General features: G+C 42.9%; 1 protein-coding gene across 1 annotated transcript; it reads right to left on the bottom strand.

Moving 5' to 3' along the window:
* Window positions 1-6,873: 6,873 nt before the first annotated feature.
* LOC130463766 (uncharacterized) lies at window positions 6,874-8,188 on the bottom strand. Its single transcript, XM_056832992.1, has 3 exons — window positions 7,968-8,188; window positions 7,681-7,871; window positions 6,874-7,605 (listed from the first exon to the last, which is right to left on the bottom strand). Exons 1-3 carry the CDS (start codon window positions 8,086-8,088, stop codon window positions 7,012-7,014), a joined length of 906 nt encoding a protein of 301 aa, XP_056688970.1. The 5' UTR covers window positions 8,089-8,188; the 3' UTR covers window positions 6,874-7,011.
* Between the last annotated feature and the right edge of the window lie 16,566 nt (window positions 8,189-24,754).

The following is a 24,754-nucleotide window of genomic DNA, read 5'->3' as shown; positions in this document are numbered from 1 at the left end:
AGGCGAGGACCTAAGGAGACAGCCGCCAACAAGTCAGCCAAATCAGACCATGTCTTACCTACCACGCCGAATGCCACGGCGGCTGATCGGAGAAACGTCCCGAGGACGTGAGCAGCCACGCGCAGAGCAGTTGCCCGACTCTGAGTCGGAACTTTCTGACACTGGGTCAACCCCCGTCATGCCGGATAGACCTCTCCCTCATCCAACTTATACGCATCTGAGCCAGGCACGTCCAGGGGCCACCCGTCCAACCCGTCAAACTCGCGGACGCGAGTCCTCCCTGCGGCTACCTTACTCCAGGCGTCAAGACCCTGTATATCACATTCAGGAGGGGGTGTCCAACATGGCCCTAGGGCACACCACCCCTTTTGCAGACTCCATCATGAGAGCCCCGAGGGAACCCAAAGTCAAGCCGCCCAACATTGATGCTTACGATGGTACCACAGATCCGGACATGCACCTCTTGGTTTACCGGCATCACATGTATGTCCAAGGAACAACTGACTCAACTTGGTGTAAGTATTTCCCGGGCACACTCAAAGGAGTAGCCTCTAAGTGGTTCGAGAGACTTCCAGCCGGAACTATTCGCTCTTTTTCGGAGCTCGAGCTATTGTTCTCTACTCGGTTCATGGCTCACAAGGAAGAGAAGAAGACGAGCATGCATCTGAGTAGGATTCAGCAAGGGAAGGACGAGTCCCTGAGGAGTTATGTGAAGAGATTCAATCTAGAGGCAGGGCAAATTCCGGATTTGCCAGATGGTGTTGCATTCGATAACTTCATTCGAGGGCTTAAAAAGGGCTCTTTCAAGTTTGATCTGGTAAAGAAAAGCGTCCGAACAATGGCAGAAGTGCTGGATGAGGCGGAGGCCTTCATTCATGCAACAGAGATTTGCAGCGTCCCGAAAGACCCCAGAGGAAGTGATACCGCCGAGCTAGCGGCAAAAAAGGAGAAATTTGAAAAGAAGAACCGGCCTAACGGGACGTGGGCTATTGCAAAAGAATCAGACAGGGCCCCCGGAGCGGCAGGTCAGAAACGGCCCAGAACTTATGATCGGGAGCGTTTCGAGTATAACACAGACATGTACACAATCCTGATGGACGTCGGGTCCAAATATGACATTGATCGTCCATTTCCCATGAAGTCACCACCAGAAAGTAGGGACCCCAAACTGTACTGTCACTTTCACAGTGACATTGGGCATGACACCAATGAATGTAAGAGCTTGAAAAGGGCATTGGATGGCCTAGCCACCAAGGGGTTCTTAAAAAGTTATATCAGCAGGAACACGGGAGGTTCTGGCAAACCCTTCTACAAGAAAAACAAATCCCCTCCCTCGGAGGAAGATGGGAATCGTACCGACCCAGAGTGCGTGGCAGTCATCTCAGGAGGATTGGCCGCCGGCGGGCCGACCATGAGGGGCCAGAAGGATTATGCCAAGCGATTGGGACAAGTGATGCTGTCCGGCAAGGCCACAGTTGACCCGTTTCCAAAAGTTGAAATCGGCGAGGCCGACCGTGGGAAAATCTCCACCCCGCATGACGATCCTTTGGTAATTGAGTTAAAAGTTGCTAACCTAAGGGTTAGGCGTATTTTGGTTGATACAGGAAGTTCGTCGGACATAATTAGTCTAGAGTGCTTGAATCGGCTGCAACATGATCCCTCAAAAATTGAGAAAATCCACTATCCCATTATAGGCTTCGGAGGTAGTGTCATCCACCCAGTCGGCATAATTACCCTTCCTCTGAGGATGGGAAATAAAAAGGAATCTCGGCAAATGGATGTCCGTTTTCTCATAGTGAAAGATCTGACGGCATATAACATCATCTTGGGGCGTCCCACGTTGAACAGGGCAAAGGCTGTCATTGTGACTCATCTGATGCTTCTTAAGATCATTTGTGACGATGGGAGCGTCAGCACTATACATGGTGACCAGCAACAAGCTAGAGATTGCTACCTAACCACCTTGAGTCCAGAAGCATGGGGGACGGGTGAAGAGAAAGGGACGTCGAGCAACAAACGAAAATGTGGCGACACGCAACCCAAGGTCGTCAAAGAAACATTAACTATCTCAGCAGGGCACATGGAAGAGAGACGCCCAGAGCCTGTTGGGGCCCATTTCAATGTGGTTTTAAACACAGACAAACCTGACAGAGTAGTGCCTATCGGGATTTCTCCTGACGACCCGCTGGCGGCAGAATTGGTCCACCTTTTGAGAGAATTTGAAGATATCTTTGCTTTCACGGTGGACGAAATGCCGGGTATTGACCCTGCTGTGGCCGTCCATAAGCTGAATGTGGACCCAAACTTTAAACCGGTTCGTCAGAAGAAAAGGAACCATGGGGAAGATAGAAATCAGGCGGCAGCCGCGGAAATACAGAAGTTGATGGAGGCTGGGTTCGTCAGGCCTAGTCAGTACCCCGACTGGGTTGCTAATGTGGTCCTCGTCAAAAAACCTAATGGTACCTGGAGAATGTGTGTTGATTACACCAACCTCAATAGGGCATGTCCAAAGGACAGTTTCCCATTGCCCAAGATTGACCGGCTCGTCGACTCTACAGCGGGGCATGCCATGATGAGCTTTATGGATGCCTACTCAGGGTTTCACCAGATTCCGTTGTGGCCTGACGACCAGGAGAAAACGTCATTTGTTACTGAACAAGGCCTTTACTGCTACAAGGTGATGCCGTTTGGGTTAAAAAATGCACCGGCCACCTTTCAGCGTCTTATTAACACTGTGTTCATTAAGCAGCTCGGCAGGAATATTGAAGCTTACATTGACGATATGATCGTAAAAAGTAAGCTGAGGGCGGCGCATATAACTGATCTCAGAGAGACATTTGAGACTATTCGAGCTTACAACATGAGGTTGAATCCTAAGAAGTGTGTGTTCGGGGTGACGGCAGGCAAATTCTTAGGTTTCTTGATTGATGAAAGAGGAATTGAAGCCAACCCAGACAAAATCCAGGCAGTAATTGATATGAGCTCACCAAAGACAGTGAAGGAGGTCCAGCGGCTCACAGGTTGCTTGGCCGCCCTGGGCAGATTCCTTTCCAGGGCTGGAGACAAGTGCCACTACTTTTTTAGGTCTGTCAGAAAGAAGGCCAAGTTTGAATGGTCGGACGAGGCCGAGGCGGCATTGGTCAGATTAAAGGAGCACTTACACACCTTGCCTCGTCTTGTTAGTCCCTTGCTAGGAGAGACTTTGTACATGTATCTCGCCGTGTCCGAGCACTCGTTGAGTGCCGTTCTACTGACAGAGAGGGAGGGAATACAGATGCCGGTATACTTTGTCAGTCATGTTCTTCAAAATGCTGAAGTTAGATATCCTACAGTGGAAAAGTTTGGCTTAGCTCTGTTCATGGCCAGCAAAAAGCTCCGTCCTTATTTCTTAGCTCACAAAATAGTGATCTACACCGATCAGCCGCTCAAACTGCCCTTCACAAAGCTGGAGGCGTCAGGACGAATGCTGAATTGGGCAATAGAGCTGAACGCCTTTGATATCACCTATGAGCCGAGGAAAGCTGTCAAGGGGCAGGCATGTGCCGACTTCATTGTTGAAATGACGAGGCCAGACTTTGCCAAGAATACAAGCACAGTGTGGACAGTGTATGTAGACGGCTCATCCACACAGAATGGATGTGGAGCAGGGATAATCTGTCACTCCCCAGAAGGAGATACTTTTGAATATGCTATGCGATTTAACTTCCAGGCGTCAAATAATGAAGCCGAATATGAAGCCCTGCTTTGTGGCATTAAAATGTGTAAGGCGGCAGGCGCCGAGGAGATTGTAGCACTATCTGACTCCCAACTGATTGTGAGCCAAGTTAATGGGACCTACGAAGCTAGGGATCCGACTATGGTCAAATACATGCAGGCCGTCCATCAGGAAGTAGAGCCACTGAAAAGTTTTGAAGTAAGGCAAGTCCCTCGCTCGGAAAATAACCAAGCTGATGCCCTGTCAAAGTTGGCAAGTTCCGCGTCTTGTGATACCCCTCGGCACGTGTTCTGGGAGGTAAAAGAGCACAAAAGTGTTGAGCAAATGGAAGTGGAAACTCTTGACAGAACGTCCACATGGATGGATGACATAGTAAACTTCAAAATGAATGGAGTCTTGCCCGAAGACTCAAGGGAAGCGGCAAAACTTCAAAAGAAATGTTCTTGGTTTGAAATGTGGAACGGCACCCTCTACAAAAAGGCCTACTCCCGTCCTTTGTTAAGATGTGTAACACCTGAGAAGGGGCAGGAAATTTTAGAAGACCTTCATCAGGGGTTGTGCAGCTCGCATATTGGTGGAAGGGCTTTGGCTGAAAAGGCACTTCGAACCGGCTATTACTGGCCGACCCTTAAGGAGGACGCAATCTCACTGGTCAAGAAGTGTGACAAATGTCAGCGCTTTTCTCACCTAATACATCAACCGGCACGAGTTCTGACGCCCATTATAAGCCCAATTCCATTTGCTAAATGGGGGATGGATCTCCTAGGCCCATTCACGACCGCACCAGGAGGAAGGCGTTATGTCATCGTTGCCGTAGATTACTTCACCAAATGGGTGGAGGCAGAAGCGCTCAAAAACATAAAAACTGCTGATGTGAGAGCATTCATTTGGAAGAACATCATGACTCGCTTTGGGATTCCACAGGCTATCGTCTTCGATAATGGGCCCCAGTTTGAGACGCCTAAGCTGAAAGAGTGGCTGGCAGATCACGGTATACACACCTGTTTTGCATCAGTCGGACGACCCCAAGCCAATGGTCAGGTTGAGGCGTTCAACAAAATTATCTCTGAAGGAATTAAAAAGAAGCTTGACGAAGCCAAAGGTCTATGGGCTGATGAGCTGCCAAATGTCTTATGGTCCATCCGCACCACGGCTAAGAATTCAACCGGTGAAACACCCTTCTTGCTAGCCTATGGCGCCGAGGCTGTCCTACCCATAGAAATGTGCGAGCCAACGTTGAGAGTCATGCTGTATGACGAAAATGCTAACTGGGAGACAATGAAAGCAGCCTTGGACTTTCTGCCCGAGGTTAGAGGAAATGCAGCGCTCAGACAACAGCTGTACAAGATAAGGATGGCAAGAGAATACAACAAGAGAGTCTCTAATAGAGTGCTCAAAGTGGGAGATTTTGTCCTCAGAAAAATGGAGTCCACAGGACGAGCAAATGAACAAGGTAAGCTGACGCCCACTTGGGAGGGACCTTACGAGATCTATGATGAAGTTAGAGATGGAACCTACCGCATTCAAGACATGCAAGGCCGCCCTATTTCACGCACTTGGAATGCCGACAACCTCAAGAAATATTTCTTCTAGATATGTGCTAAGCCTTGTCTTACTTACCACGATCCATTGCCCAAGGGGCGGCCTCTAATGGTCATAGTAGGGTAGTAATTACTTTTGTAACCGGCTAAATTCGCCTTGCAAAGTTATAAATAATACTACTCTATTTGTTTCGTAATATTTATTGTTCGCACAATGAATATAAACATATACACTCCAATGCATAACCAAAGCCTAATTGTATGACGGCCTGAGAAGTGGCCCAGATTAGCAAAAACTCAGCAAGACTAATTGTTTGAAGCCTAAGAAGTGGCCCAGATTAGCACCAAGTTGTAGGCTGATCACCTATCCAACTCCCCTCCTAATATAAGCAAGCCGCTGGCCGACCAGTACAGCATAATACGTGCCAGCGGCATGAACAACTTTGAAACATAGGTTGTTCGCTCAAAAGCCCAGCGGCATGAACAACTTTGAAACATAGGTTGCTTGCTAAAAAGCGCGGCGGCACGAACGTTTGGCCGTACAGTCCATTTGACGAGCATGTCTAGCGGCAATCATACCTATTGATTGACTTGCGTCAATCAATATCGTTATAGACACGCTCGCCAAAGAAAGTGACGACCAAAGTAGGGCCTAGCGCATGCTCAGTTGCCAGCGGCACCAACCACTTGGAAACAAAGGTTGTCCGCTCAAAAGTTCAGCGGCACGATTAACTTCGAAACAAAGGTTGCTTGCTAAAAAGCGCGGCGGCACGAACGTTTGGCCGTACAGTCCATTTGACGAGCATGTCTAGCGGCAATCATACCTATTGATTGACTTGCGTCAATCAATATCGTTATAGACACGCTCGCCAAAGAAAGTGACGACCAAAGTAGGGCCTAGCGCATGCTCAGTTGCCAGCGGCACCAACCACTTGGAAACAAAGGTTGTCCGCTCAAAAGTTCAGCGGCACGATTAACTTCGAAACAAAGGTTGCTTGCTAAAAAGCGCGGCGGCACGAACGTTTGGCCGTACAGTCCATTTGACGAGCATGTCTAGCGGCAATCATACCTATTGATTGACTTGCGTCAATCAATATCGTTATAGACACGCTCGCCAAAGAAAGTGACGACCAAAGTAGGGCCTAGCGCATGCTCAGTTGCCAGCGGCACCAACCACTTGGAAACAAAGGTTGTCCGCTCAAAAGTTCAGCGGCACGATTAACTTCGAAACAAAGGTTGCTTGCTAAAAAGCGCGGCGGCACGAACGTTTGGCTGTACAGTCCATTTGACGAGCATGTCTAGCGGCAATCATACCTGTTGATTGACTTGCGCCAATCAATATCGTTATAGACACGCTCGCCAAAGAAAGTGACGACCAAAGTAGGGCCTAGCGCCTACTCAGTTGCCTGCGGCATTAACGTGCTTAGTGTACACTCGGATGCACCTTGGCAATCATACCTATTGATTAAGCCTATTAAGCCTATTGATTAAGGAATAATCAAATTATGAAGAGCAAGTAAATGCGAGATAGGAGAAACATCAAAAAACCTATTTACTTATAAAACAACGCCCGTAGAAAAGCGTGTGAAAGTAGCTCAGAATTCTTGACCAGGAAAAAGAAAGAGAATTGTTGTGTGCTCAGCAGGCACAATGATACAGACGCCATCAGCGCCAAAACTTTACAACATAATTGTTTTTGCCCTTAGGCACGGGAACGCTTGAATAAAATTTTAAAAAAATAGGAAAGGAAGCAAATCAGGGGGCGGCCGCATCGTCCTCGTCATCAGATGATACAAACTCAGGGGGCGGCTGACCAAGACGTTCAGCAGCCAACACAGCGGCACTGTGCTCCATTCGCCGCTGGAACCACCCAAGATCATACTCTGACATGTGGCTCTCCCAGGCGTGCTTAACAGCGTCCTTGGTCGCTTGTTCCCCCTGATCATAGGATTCCAGAAGACGCTCACGCAAGGTGCGAACTTGCGATCTGGCCGTCTCTAGCTCCCCACGAAGATGCTCGGCTTCCTCAGCCGCCTCTTTGACCTGAGGGTACTCCCGCAACTGGTCCTGAAGCGCCCGTATTTCCGCCGCCGCTGTCTTGGCCTCCTCGACCATTGCCACCATGTCCTTGTCCTGCGCCAAGATCTTCTTAAGCAGCTCGGCCTTGTCAGATCTCAACGCAGCCACCTCCTTCGCTTGAAGGTCTATGGTCGTCTGCATCTGCAGGCGGACCTCTTCAATGGACTTGAACGCATAGTCACCATGGTGGGTGGACTCAGCCACCTGAGCTTTGAGCTCCTCAGCAGTGCGGGTCTTCCAGCTCTTGCAGAATTCCATGCGGCAGAACAACTGCAGAAGAAGCTACATATTAGTAAATGACTCTAAAAGGGAAGACAAGTACAAGCAAGTTGGAAATAGACTTACGTCGAGAAGAGTGGCCTGGATCGCACCAAACTGGGCGTCAGTCTTGCGGCCAGGAAGAGAAGCAACATACTCTGCGGGGACGGCCTTAAAAACCTTGCGGCATATAGCCACCCTATCCTTTGACGAATAGTGGGGAGTAGCAGGTACGTTCTCATCCTCGGCAGCAGCTGCATCCTTCCCTTTGTCTTTGGCTATAGGAAAAACAACGGCCTTAGGATGACGCGGAGAGTAAGAAGAACTGCCAGAGGAGGCTCGATACGTCTGAACGACGTTCGAATAATACTTACCGCCCGAAGACCTAGCTCGGCGGGCCACCTCCGCCGGTATCTGAGAGCGGACGTCGGCCGGGATTCCCGAAAGAGGGTCCTCCACCAAGTCCACCACCAGAGACGGCTTGTCCACGCCCATCTCTTCGTCATCAGGGCATCCCCCCTCAGCAACCTTCGACTCGTCTTTCTTCACGAGACGGCGAGGTAGGGGTTTTGGCTTCTTGAAGGTACTCGGAGTCTCCGAGCCAGCCGGCACAGCTCTCTTCTTCAGCTGGGACAGAGTCGTCCCCTTCTTCTTCCCTGACGCCCTAGCCGCGTCCTTAGCTTGCTAAAAAAGAAAGGACAGTCAAATATTAGGCCTCGTCATCTATCGCAAGTCACTCACCATGTAGTGGCTCGTCATTAAAAAGGACGCCCATCTCAAAAATGACGAGGCGTACCTCATCAATCACAAGTCACTCACAAGATAGTGGCTCGTCATTAAAAGGACGCCCGTCTAAAAAATGACGAGGCGTACCTTATCAATCACAAGTCACTCACAAGATAGTGGCTCGTCATTAAAAAGGACGCCCGTCTTAAAAATGACGAGGCGTACCTTATCAATCACAAGTCACTCACAAGATAGTGGCTCGTCATAAAAAAGGACGCCCGTCTTAAAAATGACGAGGCGTACCTTATCAATCACAAGTCACTCACAAGATGGTGGCTCGTCATTAAAAAGGACGCCCGCCTTAAAAATGACGAGGCGTACCTTATCAATCACAAGTCACTCAATAAATAGTGGCTCGTCATTAAAAAGGACGCCCGTCTTAAAAATGACGAGGCGTACCTTATCAATCACAAGTCACTCACAAGATAGTGGCTCGTCATTAAAAAGGACGCCCGTCTTAAAAATGACGAGGCGTACCTTATCAATCACAAGTCACTCAATAAATAGTGGCTCGTCATTAAAAAGGACGCCCGTCTTAAAAATGACGAGGCGTACCTTATCAAGTGCAAGTCAATCGCAGAAAAGTGGCTCGTCATTAAAAAGGACGCCCGTCTCAAAAATGACGAGGCGTACCCTATCAATCACGAGTCACTTGAAAAAACACTAACTAAGGGGCCCGTCAATAAAAAGTGACGAGGCCTACCTTAGCAAACACGGGTCAGATATCAGGATATCGGCTCGTCACTAAAAAGACGTCCACTGTAGACGCTGGACGGGAGAAGTTTAACTTGCAAAAAACAACAACCTAAGAGAATACTCACCTTCTCCTCCAACTCGGCCTTGGCTTTCTGCATCTTGGCCTCATAGATGTCCGCCATCCAATCGGTCATATCGCCCTTCCCAATATCCGCCGCCGATAACTTGCTCATTCCTTCCTCTGTGAACAAAAGAAATCCAAAGTTAGAAAAAATGAATAGACCAACGCGGAACGGCACATAAATTGGCATACAACCTCGAGTCATGGAATATCCTAAGCCTACGGCCGCTAGAAAGGCCTCGTTCCGAAACTGGCTAATGTGCGGCAACCACTCGGCCGGCACATGGAAACTCTTATCCACTGTTAAGTGGTAAGTGTTGGCCCTGAACAGGACCATTATCTGATCCCACTCTTCGGCAGTAAGGGGGGGAAGGGGCTCGTCACGATCCATGAAGTTGGCGTCACAGTTCCAACGGCTCATTCGCTCATACATCTCCTGGTCGTCAGTGTAAAACACGACCCACCTCTTCCTCCACATATGCCACTTGCTGAGCTTGCCGACCACTGTCTGGTAGGTACCACGGCTGCTCAGATTAAACCACCCTTTGGCGGCACTGGGGGAACGAGAGAGGGAGACCAGATGCAGAAAGGCGTTGAAGGACGGCTCCACGTCGTTCAGTGCACATTTGGCAATGTAGCCAAAGATATCCGCCCATGAGTTGGGGGTCAGCTGGGCCACCCCAATATTAAAACCATCTAACACCTCCACAACGAAGGGGTGTGGAGGGAATCTCATGCCGAGTTTGATTGACGCGGCATACACAGGGAATTCTCCCTCGGCAAGCAGGCTGACGGTCGAGTCCAGACCGGCCGGCACGCGCATTTGGTACCCTTCCCCCACGCAGAGGTCATCCCTCATCTTGGCTCCGTGCCTGTCTAGCCACCGCATCCAGCCCACGTCTGGGTGAATCTCTGACGGAAGCAATTGGGCCTCCTCCCGTCCTCTGGGCCTAATAAGCTGGGGAGCAGCTTCTTGTTCCTCGGCGGCCGATGACAATGGAGCGACGCTTGGCTCCCCCACTGCCTGGCTCGCTGTACCCTCCGACGAGCTTGCCGCCTGCTCCCCCGCCTCGACGTACTCGTCGATCTCTTGAAAGAGTTCGGCAAATTCTTCGTCGACTGCCGAGGCGGTGGAAGAATATCTCTCCCTAGGAGGTGTCGATGCTTCTTCCCGCAAGCGCAGGCGCGTAGGATCTGCCGTTTGCTTGGTTCTAGCCATGCCTTCTGCATAGTGAACGAAGCACGGCTTAGGGGTGACCAACAATGAAGAAAAAGACGCGATTGGACGTCCGCCCCGACAAAAGATGAACGGCGGAAAAATCTTAAATAAAACCTTTAAACCCTTACCTAGTACTAAGAGGTCGGCCGCTAACAAAGAGAAAAATGACAAGAGGATAACAAAAATGGCGAAAACTAACCATGAAAGATCTGCGAAGTACTTGGTGAAGAACAGGATGAGTATCGCGAAGAACGGGATGAATTTCGCGAAGAACAGGATGAGTGTGACGAGGAAAAGGATGAGTCTCGTGGTGGCCGGAAATCGCCTGATGGTGGTAGGAACACGCCGGAAATCGCCTATGAAAGCTCTGTGAAAACGAAATGTAAAAAATGAAATTTACCCCCCTCACCTCTATATATAGGGAGGGGCAAAATGGAGAAAGGTGACACGTGTCACCATCTCAACACCTGACCCAAAGATGAAGATGCAAAACAAGAGTCAAGAAGCGATACCCGGAATGTGTTTCCAGAAATGCCCTTCTCGAGGGGCAAATGTTGTGGGCAAAATTACCGTGCCTTCGTGTACCAATGAGGACGTGACACATGGCACGTATTGCGCCCCCTAAGCAGAAATCATACGAAGTCTACTCCGAGGCATGAGTATTAATCTAGGTATCTACAATGTATGTATTTAAGTGTGTATAAATGTATGTATAAAACCTATACCTGGAAAGGGGCTTAATTAGTATGTATCCCAAGTGAATGACTAAGCACAATAGGCCCAAACAGCCCACTATTGCCAAAAGAGACCAGAGAATTGTAAGGAGAAAGGACACGTGTCCTCCTCCCATTCCCCAGCCAATCATGTAAGGGGAATATTAGGTCATTCCCCCAAAAACCTAGTACTATAAATATTCCCACTTCCCTAGAAAAAGGGGGTCACAATCAATACATTCTAGAGCAATTGCTGCTCTGCCTTCTCTCTACTTTCTCTCTCTATAAAAATACAATCTTGTTTAATCTGTAAAAGTTACCAAGAAACCTCCAAGGTATCTCACCGGAAAAACCCCACAACACCTAGATCCAGGCGTTGAAAATGGGATCTGGGCCGAGTTTCTTTGTCAGATTTGGACGCTTAGAATACGGAGCTTTTGAGATTTATCCGAGTCTTTTAGTGCGTATTAACTTTATGACTGAATGCGTCTGGGCCCGTTACGAACTCTAGGTTCGTTAGGAATTTAGTTAATACGTAACTCTTATTTTCGAATTATACTAGGAATGCAAATTCTATCTCTTTTAGGATTTATGTTGGAGTGCAACACCTAATTCTGACAGGTTTCTATCTTTTATGACTTTGCCACTTTTAACAACTACCTTTTACGGCAGTTACTATTCTTAGCAGGTTTCTATAAATAGCAGTTTTGACTGAAATGAAAGGGTGATTGAGATTCGTTTATTTTATAGGAGATGCGTTGCCAAGTGGAGATTTATGTTCTCATCATCTAACCTTCCCTTTCGGGAATGGGGACAAAAGTAGGTGTCTACAGTTAGCCCCCACTTTGACTGAGTCTCGAGATGAGACGATGGTCAAAGTACTAGACGCAGTGCGTCATACAAGCCATGGTGTATGTGACCTGGTTTGCGAGGGTCTCACGAGCCCCCGAGTGATAACATTTGACTTAAGGGTCATCACTTGAAGTGTTAACGCATTCCTCATGTGTCATCGGAATTTGTTAACTGATAGTATAGAAACTCCCTCACTTTGTCATTGGAAGTATCTAAGATGTTTTTGAAATCAAAGCTATAAAGTGTAACTAGGCCTGGCCAAGCCCAATCACGAGGTAAAACGTTTTAAAGATTCTCATTTTCAGGGTTAGCTAAACGAGAAAACCCCCTTGTTTTTATAGGACGTAAAATGAAGGAAAATCCAACACATCGTTCTTTTTGGAAAAACGGGAAACCAATCCTTTGATTTTTGGAAAAGGGAAACCATCCTTTGATTTTTGGAAAAGGGAAACCATCTTTTGATTTTTGGAAAAAGATAAACCATCTTTTGATTTTTGGAAAAAGATAAACCATCTTTTGATTTTTGGAAAAAGATAAACCGTCCTTTGATTTTTGGAAAAGGATAAACCGGGAAAAGTTATTGCTGCAACGACTAAGGACCTGCGCGGTTAGTGGCGCAGACCCCGCCCGCTGAAGGTGGGCGAGCCTGTCCGCTGAGGGTGGACGCCCCGTCCGATAGAAGTGGACGAATCTGTTTTGATGTTTTTGAAAATAAGGACCTACGCGGTTTGTGACGTAGACCCCGCCGGCTGAAGATGGCGAGCCTGTTTTTTGTTTTTGAAGAATTTATTTTCTTTTCATTTTCGAAAACTGAGGACCTGCGCGGTTAGTGACGCAGACCCCGCCGGCTGAAGATGGCGAGCCTGTTTTTATTTTGAAGATTTTATTTTCTTTTCCTTTTGCCTATATATATATATATTTTTTTTTTTTAAATAAAAGGCTTTTATGATTACAACCTGTTGGTGGGTCGCAATATTTTCCAATTGGTCGTGTCCTATAAGTGGGTCCACACCGTGTATGTTTCTCGTTAATAAGTAACGAGATTTTTGGAATACCGTTGTTTTTCCGCGGGAAAGGAATATTAAGACAACAGATAATTCTCACAAAAAGAAAACTCACGCATACCCCGACAGCGAATATTCACTGTCTGGAGGAGCACTTTCAGCGCCCAGCTCTGGGCGCGAGAATTTCTAACGCCCAGAGTGGGGCGTTGAAAATGCAAAGGGGAGACTGGTCTTTAAAAGACGCAACCCGTCTCCCTCTTCCCCATTCTTTCGCCATTTTCGTTCGAGCTCTCTACTCAACTTACTCATTTTTCACTCGTTTCCTTCATTTTTCTTCACGAATTCCACTTCAAGTCACTTCCTAATCCTCCCAATGTAAGTAATTTTCAGTAATTTTAAGCTTTTTGTCAAATTTGAGTATTTTTGTTGAGTGTTCATGAACTTGAAATTGATTTGGGGGTTTTTGATTTCGTGCCCCTTTCTTTCAATTAGAGAGTTGAAAATGTTCTATATGACATGTTAATTAGTTTGTGCATGTCAATTTTCGCAAGTATGTTGGTTTTTGTTGAATTTGGACATATTTATACTAGCCCCCAAGTGCACCTACGATTCTAGTATTTTCTTGCAATGTAGGTATTCTTGGTATACTGCTTGCGTTCTTCATAATTCATGAGTGACAAATTATGAAAGAATTTTGATTTTGTTGGAGTTAATTTTGTTTAGGGAGGTATTTGCTCAACTTGAACTTAGTATCATGTTTTTAGGGAACAAAATTGTATGACTCCATTTTATGAGCGGAATGCACTCTTTTAGAGATGGTAAGTGCCATCTTGTTAAAGGTGTAATGCCTTATTGTTGTGTCGTTTGACCAGCATGTCTTGCGAGTCATCACCGTCTTCTGGCGACCACGCGGAGCGCGGCATGACACGTCAGTCTACTGGTGCGGGACCCCTATGGGTGGGTCCTCTGTACTACGACGGCCGGGACTTACATTACGACCTGGAGCACCACGTGACTACCCGTCTTCACGCGAGGAGGGATACTACAGTCCGTGGTTACGGTGCGGCGACGAGCGAGACCGTTTTTGGCTACCTGAGTTCGGATGCCCAGGCTTTGGTGAGGGCAAGCTCGTTGTTCCCGGTAGTTGAGACTTTCTGGGAGATACTGCGACTCAACATCTCCCTATCTTTCTTACGGTCATTTATGAGGTGGTGGTGGGACACTACCAACACCTTCCATTTTCCTTGGGGCGAGATGACGATTACTCTCGAGGACTACACTGCTTTGACGGGCTTGACCTTTACGGGGATTCCCGTTCGACTGAGGTCTGATGGCCCGCTGCCTACTGTTGTTGAGGGCACTAGGCTCATGGGCTCGTGGCTGGGTCGGAGATTGCCTTCGTATCAGGCCCGTGGGATACCCTATGCTGATTTGATGTGGGGCCTGGAGCACGGGGTGGAGGAGTCGTCTTTGAGACAGGCCCGGTTGTTTTTGAAGGAAATATGTCCTTCACCCAAGGTGCATTAAGTCTAATACCAAGGTTCAGATTAATTGCGAACAATTAATTCAGTGAGATCAAGTGATCGGAACAGCTAGCTGGAGCAATGCTTCCGATCAGTGAGTTCTAATGGATGTTGAACTCACAACTTACTCTTGACTGAACCTACAAGGTCACACCAATGACATGTAACAAATCACCGGATTAAATGAATCGGATATTCATTTAATAGCTTTTCGGGAATTAGTTGGAAAACGTATTATACGATACGACCTTGCATCGAAATCGTATATCGTATCGCGAATATTCGTAAGCTAGGCGAAACGAATAAATCGTATAGTACGACGGTGATTCGTCGTATACGAAACGATAAATAATATATCGGAAATATATTAATCGCGGATACGGAAAGGGGCAACGCTGCCAGCCCAACGAGCCAAGGCGCGCACGCGCGCAAGGCCCACTGGGCATAGCAGCGAGCCAGCGCGCAAGGCCCAAGCCTTGGCTGGGCGCGCGCGCGCACGCGAGGTACAGCAGCAGCAGCGCACACAGCGCGGCCCAAGGCCCAGCGCCTGTGTGGCTGTGCGCGTGTGGGCTTGTACGGACGTGGCTGGCTGGCGCATGGCCTATGTGCCTTGGCCGGTTGATATTATAACCTAAGGGTTATAATATTATTCCAACACACGTTTTCCAACAACCTAATGCAAAAAATCAGATTCTAACCTAAGGCAAGAGAAACCCTAAACTCTCTGTGCCTCCATTAGAATTGTTCTTCCCAAAAGCACAAACTCTTGATCGATTGTCTAAGCTACGATAATCAAGACGGATCTGATCGTGTCGGTGAACCAAGTAGAGGAACGACAAGTGGAGTTCTTTGTTCGTGTTCGTTGATGGATTATTGTGGAAAACACGCTTCGAATGTAAGTTTGCTTAACCTGTGCTTTATACATGTTTCCTGGCTTTGGGGATTGTTCCGCACATGTTATTATGTTTAACCGTATTCCCCTACAGTGGTATCACGAGCCTTATGTATTCAAAGCATGAATTAGCATGATTATTATTGTTTTTGCATTGTCGAAATTTTTGGAATTTTTGTTGATTTTTCGGAATTTTTTCGAATTATGGAATTAATTGCGAAATTAGCAGTTCCGAAATCAAAAATATTCGCTTTTTCGATTTTTAAAACCCTAATCTGATGGAAAACGATTTTCTAAGATCAACTCATGGGAATAGAATTGCGAAAACAGGCCTCGAAACATCGGTTTTTGGGCGTTTTTGTTAATTTTTCATTAAAAATTAAAAGTGTCGGACAGTAATTCAATTAAAAGGTCGACCTAAACTACTCGGAATTTCTTGAAATTTTGACACAATGTTTCTGGGTACATTCTTGATCTATGGTAAAAATTTCAGATTTTTCCAATAAGTATAAACCTTAATTTTGCCTTTCCCCAATTCGTAAAATTTGCAACCCTAATTGAATTTTAATTAATTTTGGTTTAATAATTCGGTTAATTGGGGAAGGGGGTATAATTTCATGGGTCAGTGGCTAATTTTAAAAATTATTGGATTAAAATTTTGAATGGTTTCGTTAATTTTAATCGCACTTAAACCAAATTATTAATAATCTGAAATTTAATTGTTTATGAACGATATAAAGTTTCGGATTTTATTAATTAAAAGTTCAAACTTTAAAAGTTGATTCGATCGTTCTTGAAAGTTTGAATATTGTTAGCCCTTGATTTAATAATTTTACGAAATTGGATTGTCGTTAAAGTTTATTAAATCGTTAAAAATCGTTGTTTTTCGAAAATTAAATCGTAACTTTTTTTTGAAAAATAAAATTAATGCAAGTTCGTGAATTAAATTTAATTTTAATTAAGTTGGTCCGTTTTACGAACCAAAAACACGAACATGGGCATGATGGAAGTATGGCTCGTCGAGCCATACAAGGCCATTGTACTCGACCGAGCCATGCGACACGGGCAGCAGCAGCGATGTTGCGTGCCTCGTGCGCGCTGGGCGAGGAAGGGGAGGCGAGGTAGCTTGCGGGGCTGCGACGAAGCGAGGCGCAAGCCTTGCGACGTCGAGCACTCACGATGCACAACACGCAGCGCAGGGCAGCATCGCTGCGGGGACGCGCGCGCGCGCGCGATGGGGCTGGGGGTGCGCGAGCTCTGCTCGTGTGCTCTTGGGCCTCACGCGAGGCGGGGCTGGGCGCAAGCCTAGCCCAATCAAGCAATTAGATTTTTTTTATTTAAATCGTTTAATTCGTTGGGCTTTGTATGTTTGCATTAATTTGGGCTAACGGGATATTTAATTTAATATTTTATTTGCTTGGGCCGGGCCGCGAGTTTTAATTTCATATTTCATAATTAATTATCCGGAATAATTATTGGTTTGAGTGGGAGCCACTAAATGAAATTAAAATGAAATAATTATTTTAATTATTTCGTAGGTCGCATTATTTTAATTAAATTCAATTTTAATTAGAATAAAGTCTAAGGATTAATAATTTGGAAATTGATTAATCTTTTAGGACGCGTTTATGTGAACGTGAATTTTAATTAATTCACGTAAATATTTGCATATTAACATGGGTCATTCGTTTTAGCATGCGAATGGGTGAATGCGTAGAATATATATTTTATGCAATGCAGGTACACCAAGTGACTAGTATGGCCATATTTAGGATAGTTAAATACGGTCTGCGCACCGTTCTATCTTTGAATGTAAAGTTTTAAATATGGTCTGCGTACCATGGAAATTTTGATGTAATTTATTATTTTCAAGTATTTCTAAGTTTAGAACTTTAAGTTAGCATTTGAACGAAGATTCAAGACGATGTCAAGCTAACAAGGAGGTGATGAAGATTGGATGCTTCAAGACAAGAAGTTTGGGCCATACTAGATCACCAATTATTTATGCTATATATATATATATATATATATATATATATATATATATATATATATATATATATATATATATATATATATATATATATATATATATATATATATATATATATATATATATATATATATATATATATATATATATATGGAATAGATTCCATTTTGAGAGAGTTGAAAAAGCACTATCTCGTTGAAAGGTTCTATACATCTGCCCTTTCTCAACGCATTTCTTTAGATTCGGCCTCAAGCGCTTATTCTTAGGCCTATGACGGGTCCTGCCTAAGCGCTTGTGTAATCTATTTTTGAAGGCAATGTATAGAAATTTGCTCGGCAGCTCTTTCCATTGTACAAGCAAGATTAGGCCTGGACCCATCAGAGTTTCCTTGAGTTGGGTCAACAAATTCGACTCCGCATTGTTCACAAAATTTTGGGTCTTCTTTTTCATCTCCGATTACTCGATAATTTCCACAAGCACAAATTCCACTTTTTTATATATATATATATATATATGCGTGGATGTATGAATGTATGTATGCTTTGCATGAACAGGTTGTTTCCTATGAATCGATTAGTTTTAAGTTCACTAAATAATCGAACCAACATAGAAACAACTAGGTCCAAAGTAATATTGAGTTTAAAAATTGCCTTCCAAATCAAGCACTTACAAAAATCTAGGGATCTAAGATAGTAGGTTTACGCTAAAGCGATGTGCTATTTTAGTTGACTTAGGTGGTAAGGCGTCCTAAAGGAGCACGTTGATTGTGGTTACAACTCAAACAACAATGGCATTATGTTGTGGCAATGGGATAAATTATGGTATTAATTTATTAACCAAGAGTAATTTGGAGATTACTAGCAATAGGTTTTGCTTACCTAAAATCTTAAACTACTTAAGACATGCTAAAGCTGCTTAAGGATTTAGGACTTTTGAGGTCTTGGAATCGTTTCATTCATTTTGGACCATGTTTTATTTTTGCATGAATGAAATATTTAATAGCTTTGATGATTGCGTGAATGCTTTTATTTCAAGTTATTAAAGTATGATAAATGTTTTCTTTGCTAGTTCATTTTGTAGAATAGTCAATCTTCAACCTTATTGCGTTCGGACAATAAAACTGCGATATTTCCTCGATCGATTGGTAACTATTTTTGAGAGCGATTCTCAAACAAAGGGAGAGTGAGAGCGTATCTTGAATGCTATTTTCTTATAGTGATCTTCATGGTTGTTTTCAAACTAAAATTTGAATGGTAGACCAATTGGACCTCATATATTCAGAATACTGGGTACTTTTGAAATAATGAAGTATTGAGTTAAAGACTCATGTATAACCAATGGTTAACAACCAATTTTCTTTTGATTCGATAATGAACTAGACTCATTGGATGCGGTCATTCAAAGTGAATAAAAGAAAGGGACTTTGTACGGATAACAAAGTAAGAAGATCAAGCAAAGAGTAAAATGTTTAGGACTATAAGAAAACATGCTAGAATGGAGAGGAAAGGGGAACAAAAGAAATGAATTCATATTCAATTTCTACCTAAAAGTTTGTGTTAAAGAGAAACGACTTAGCAAATAAACTCCTATGGTATTAGATTACCGCTTGAGGTTCTAAACTCTTGTTAAGAACTCAAATTTCGGGAGCTAATTCTGGTAATTGACCTACAAGTGGGTAATGAAGCAAAGTTACGTTGTGCTACATTAATTGTATGGTCATCATGTTTGTTTTAAAGTCCTTCTAAAGGCTGGAACTTAATGGTATTATGTTCCATTAATCATCATAATCAATTTCTGTTTGGACAACGGAAAGACTCACATTCAAAGTAAACAAAAACATTCATTGAGTGTTTATTTGAATGAAATGGTCATTTAAGGGTTGAGTCATATGATTGATTAATAAACAAACAAATCTCTTCACACTCAAACTTCAGAAGGTTCAAATCAAACATTTTGATTTGTGTTCCACATACCTTTGGCCATGTCATACGACCATATCAACAAGTCAACATTCTAAGATTCCATGGCATGGATTTCTGAAAGTTGGTAAATTTAAGACACGTGGGTCTTGCTTGTTGAACATGACATAGAAATGGACTATTGTTAGAAGTTTCTAGACAATGAAGTTCATGGGCCAAAGATGGATTTTATGACCTACCTATTTCACAAGAATTTGAGAAAATATGGCTATATTTACTCAAAGTGAAATATGTGAAATACTTTAGTAATTCACAAAAGGATATAAAATCAACTTGGCAAGAATTTTGGAACATCTAGGCTGGGTCAAGGTGATGTTTGCATAAGCCAAGAAAGATTATCTAGATTGTTTATATGGCAATATGACAATTGAAGCTCCATAAGAATATGGTATGTCCAAATGGAGAAATCGGAATCTATTCGATTAACGATAATCACGACTATTTTCTTATATAGTTTCTAAATGATACTCTCAAGTGACTTTCACACTAAACAAGGTTGTCAAAGCTAAGATAAGATGTCATAAGGATTGAACTTCAGTTCAGTACATCTTTTCAGCATATATATCTAGGGTTGTCAAACCCAGTGGGAGTTAGTGTTTACATCAAACAAACTCAAGGATAGATATATGTTTCTTTATGAGCGACTCATAGAAACAAAAGGTATTGATTCTACCACAAATCTGAGAACATATGGTTGTTGCTTAAGATAATGTCTTTTAGGAAACCATCATATTTCCAAAAAGGCAAGTGGGAGAAAAATGACCTCGAATGGACTTCGAGTCAAGCAACAAACAAATGTAGGATACTTAGGAGTCTTTGGAAAAGCTCCATACTTAGAAGCCTTTGGAAGAGCTTCATGAAGACTTTAGAAGTGCTTCAAGAGAATCCTAATACTCAAAGAACTTGAGTAATATTTTTATAGACACTAACGTTTGATGTTCAATACCTAGGTAAATCGTATAAGGAATAGAATTCAACCAATAAAGATACATAGATATCTTGAGGAATGAAAACTATGAAGACTTTGGAAAGTGCTTCAAAAACATACGACTTACAGGTTAGCTACAACGAATTAAAAATTCCCAGGTTTGAGTCCATCAGAAACATAAAGTATGGTTCGAGGCCATACAAAATGGTTTGAGGCCATTTCATCCAAAGTACCTTCATCTTGAAGAATCAAATCTATGATTTGGTTGATTTGCATAACGGGTTCACTCCCATTGGTTGCAAGGAGTATTAATTGGGAATGACTATCGAAGTAAAGAGCGGATGAGAATAAAATTATGTTAGTTTGACATGGGTTATGAAAGGGGAAGAGCGTAAATTTATCTATGTATCCTTATTTTATTTTATTTTGAATTTGTTAAATAAATAAGACACAGAATGGGCAGTAAATGATGGATTTAGTTTTAATAAGAAGATAATCTATAAGCTCTATTTTGATGATAATAGGCTATAACTATAGTTTAGTAAAAATTTAGATATGCAAATTTAATTCATATCATAAATCGTGTATCGCACGGGTGCTATACTGGTTGTTTAAATATAGAAGAACATTTTGATTAATAAACTAATTTTTTTTTATTGAGACTAAGTTAATTAAATCAAAACCATCCCTCAAAAAAAAAAATAATCAAAACCACATCCCTCTTCAGTTTGTATCACAACCCCAGCCAACGACCCCTTTCCTTCCAATCACGAAGCCTAAGGCCCTATTTGGTTCATTATTAGTAAAGAAAAGGAAGAGAAAAGAAAGGAAGGGAAAAGAAAGGAAAAGAAGTGAAGAGAAAGAGATTTTATTTTCCTGTTTTTGGTTTAAGGGAAAGAAAGGAAGGGAAGAGAAAAGAAATATAAATGACAGCTTTTAATTTTCTCTTTCCTTCCAAATTCCTCCAATTTTGGGAGAAAAAGAAAGTGAAAATTTTATAAAGGAGGTTTCCTTCCAATTCCCTTCCAATTCCCTTCCTTTCCTTCCACTTCCCATATAATTATTTGTACCAAATACATGAAACCTTATTTTACCTTTCCTTTTTTTTTCTTTTCCTTCCAATTCCTCCCAACCAAATAAAGCCTAAAGGGAGGAGAGAGAATTTTTGCATGTAGTAAGGAAGATAGAGAATTCAGCAAAAACAATTAACGTCAATCGTTTTTGCTCTTTTTTTCCCGATCTTGAAGCTGCTCCATCATCGCCCATAGTAAGGTATCCAATAATACCTTAGAGGATTCCATAGCAAAAAAAAAATTGACGCCAATTGATTGGCTTTGGACTCCTCTACGGTATTATTGGAAGTCTTACAAAGATCGTTTAATATTCCGTTGTGGTAAGTCGGTTATTGATTCATTAGCATGCTGTTTTTTTTGTTCAGTAATCTAATCTCCGTGTTTACATTCTTAGATCTGGATTTTGTGCTTATGGTTTGATGGGTATTTGTTTTTCATATGCTTTGATTCTTAGATCTGGATGTTGATTTTGTTTATCTGAGTTGTTAATTTAGCTTGGTTCAATAAGTTGTATTTCTGGGTGTATGTGTTCTTGGTTGGTTCAACCGTTTGATTTTCTGGGTATTTGTGTTCTTGGTTAGCTGCTTCATTATCCTGATTTCTTTGTGATCTTGGTTAAACAGTTCGAATTTCTGGGGTTTGTGTTCTTGGTTAATTGCTTCATTCAATTTTTCGATCCCTTTGTGATATCGGTTAAACAATATGAATTTCTGGGTAATTTTGTTCACTGATTTATTTATTAATTTTCGTCAGGTCTGTGTAGTTAATTTCCTTATTCTGGATCATCCGCTTTGATTTTGTTATGTTTTAGGACTCCTGGGTTATCCCTCAGAATGCAAGTTGCAGGTTTTTACAAATGTTGTTTTATTATATCTTCTACTTTTTTTTTACTTGCCAAAGAAACAAAAAATATAGAACGATTTCCTTAGATATTGTCGAAAGCAAAACCAATTCCCTATTTGCATCGATTTTAAAACTAATTCCAAGTTTCCAACAATACCGTCCACGTAGGATCGGGTACTAGTTCCATTTTTTAAAAATTTTACGCTAATGCGGTTAGCGGTTTTCACTTAGTAGGAAATAACACTATAGCTTTTGGTTCCCACTTTCACGCCATTGGAGAATTGATGCCCCACCGGGATTTAGTGAGATCAACCATGCGAGAAATCAATTGAACTCCGGCCATGATCTGACTCCCCATGAAACATGTAAGATCACAATTATCAATCGTAGTTCCAATTTCTCGATGAAGTCCATCAATGCCTCGGGTTTTTGGTGCGAGTGTCTGGATTTGTACCACTCAATCGGATAATCCCCAAACAGTGATTAAACGCATCCCTGGCTACAGTAGGTACAGTTCAATCATAATGGCCATTGACGATGCTCTCACGATAACTATTACTAACCAATGGCTCCACCTCGAGTTTGTCGTCCCGAACAAGAAGATTATGGATCTAATTAGCAGAGACAACAGCCCGCTTAACAGTAGGAACTTGATCAAGAAAGTTTGGAGCAAAATTGAATATTGTCACTGTTTCGATTTGTTAGTTGATAATTAATTACAGAGGAAGTTGTATAACCAAGCTAGGAAAACTTTGGAGAGAGATTAGCTCCTCCTTTTCCCCTTTTCAAAAATAAAACAAAACTAAAAAATAATATTGTAATTAACAAAGGAGAGGGAGCAAGGACTCAAGGAGCATAGCTATTGGCTTCATAATTGATTTTTCACACATGATGAAAGCCGCTAACATGGTTAGCGATTTTATTAGTAGAATCGGCAGCGGTTCTACTTTTAAAACCGCTAACACCATTAGTGGTTCTACTGTTTTAAAATTGAAAAAAAACGGAGCTAATATCCGATCCTACATTGACGGTATCGTGGGAATTAGTTTTAAAACCGATGCATAAGGGAATTTATTTTTCTTTTAACAATATTTAGGGAAATCGTTCAAAAATATAACCTTATTTCATTTTATCTTTTTCTTTTGAGGGTTTAAACACTAATTACTACTTTCAGAGTTTTAGTGCAAATGGTTGTCATTAGTTAGTTTGTCATCTGTTTTAACTTATTAACCTAGGTTAGTAAATTTTTTCGACGTTATGTTGGTCTTTAGAGGAACTGGTCCTTTAGTTAGTTTAGCATCTGGATTTAATGTACTTTAAATCTTTTAAATAAACAAAATATGTGGTTCACATTGGAAGGGGGAGTGCAAGAATTATGAGGGCTTAAGAACTCTTGACAGATCTTCTGATGTTTGGTTTCCCTATTTCTATTGCCTTAAGAATGTTGACATTACATGATGCCTGATTGCCTGGTTCGTTGGATGTGATGATCTGCATTCATAAATTTCACTTTTACATCCGTGTGCATTTTTTTTTAAAAAAAACCTCAGCAAGGTCTGAGTGTCTAGGGCATGGCTGGTCTGTTGTGAGTTTGCTGGGTGACCTCAAATCATCTCAATAATGATTTAGTCGAGGTCATCTGGTCCGCCTTTTCTTCGTTGTGTAGGGTTTCCAGGTTGGGTTTGGTCTTCTAGTCCATGTTTTCTGCATTGATTGAAGTGTGTGAGTATGAATTACCTACAGTTAAAACATACTTACTAATCTGGACAGGTTTATACCTTTTCAGATCCAATTAGTTAGCCTGTTACAGCTGCCTTCCTTAGTTTCTCCCCATTATATTTTAGTGTCAACCTGCTTGTCATTAGCCGTGCTGCCTACAGGCTGCCATTAGTTGGTTTTCAGATGTGCAGTTTGTTGGTTCATTTGGTGTGCCTTTGTCCTGGGTTAATATGCATAGTGGTTGTCTCATTCCCAACCCTACACATGTTTGGCTGGACAGGTTTATAGCTGTTTCAGATCCAATTAGTTAGCCTGTTACAGCTGCCCCGGTGTTCTCCTGTTTCAGTGTGTTAAACATTGACCGTCTTGAGTCACATTTTCATGCCTGACATGCTTGTTGTTATTGTAGAGGTGGGAAGGGTATCTTTATTTCTACAGGTAATGAAATTGTTCTCATATGTGGGTGGTTATATTTGTGTAGTTCTTTTGGGTTAGGGTTTGGCATATGTTCATGTTAATGCATGTAGTTGTGTAGCATGTTTAAATGTTCATATGTCCATGACATCTTGCCTAATGTACTTCGCCTCTATTTTCCAGCACCCTCGGTTTGTGGCACGGAGATTGATTTGTCTGATATACTACCAATAGTTACAAGGTCATGCTTTGATCGCCTCCAGTAGTTCTTCTTTGCATGTCCCTTTACAAGGGTTACCTCCTTTAACCTGCGCATCATGCTTGTTTGTTATTGCTTACCCAATTATGCATAGAATTACTACTGGCCCAATGATAACCAAAAGCTAATGTTGTCGTTCCCCCCTGC

This window comes from Spinacia oleracea, chromosome 6, assembly GCF_020520425.1.
Source record: "Spinacia oleracea cultivar Varoflay chromosome 6, BTI_SOV_V1, whole genome shotgun sequence".
In the NCBI taxonomy this organism is placed as follows: domain Eukaryota; kingdom Viridiplantae; phylum Streptophyta; class Magnoliopsida; order Caryophyllales; family Amaranthaceae; genus Spinacia; species Spinacia oleracea.
This window is presented reverse-complemented; position numbering and strand designations above follow the sequence as displayed.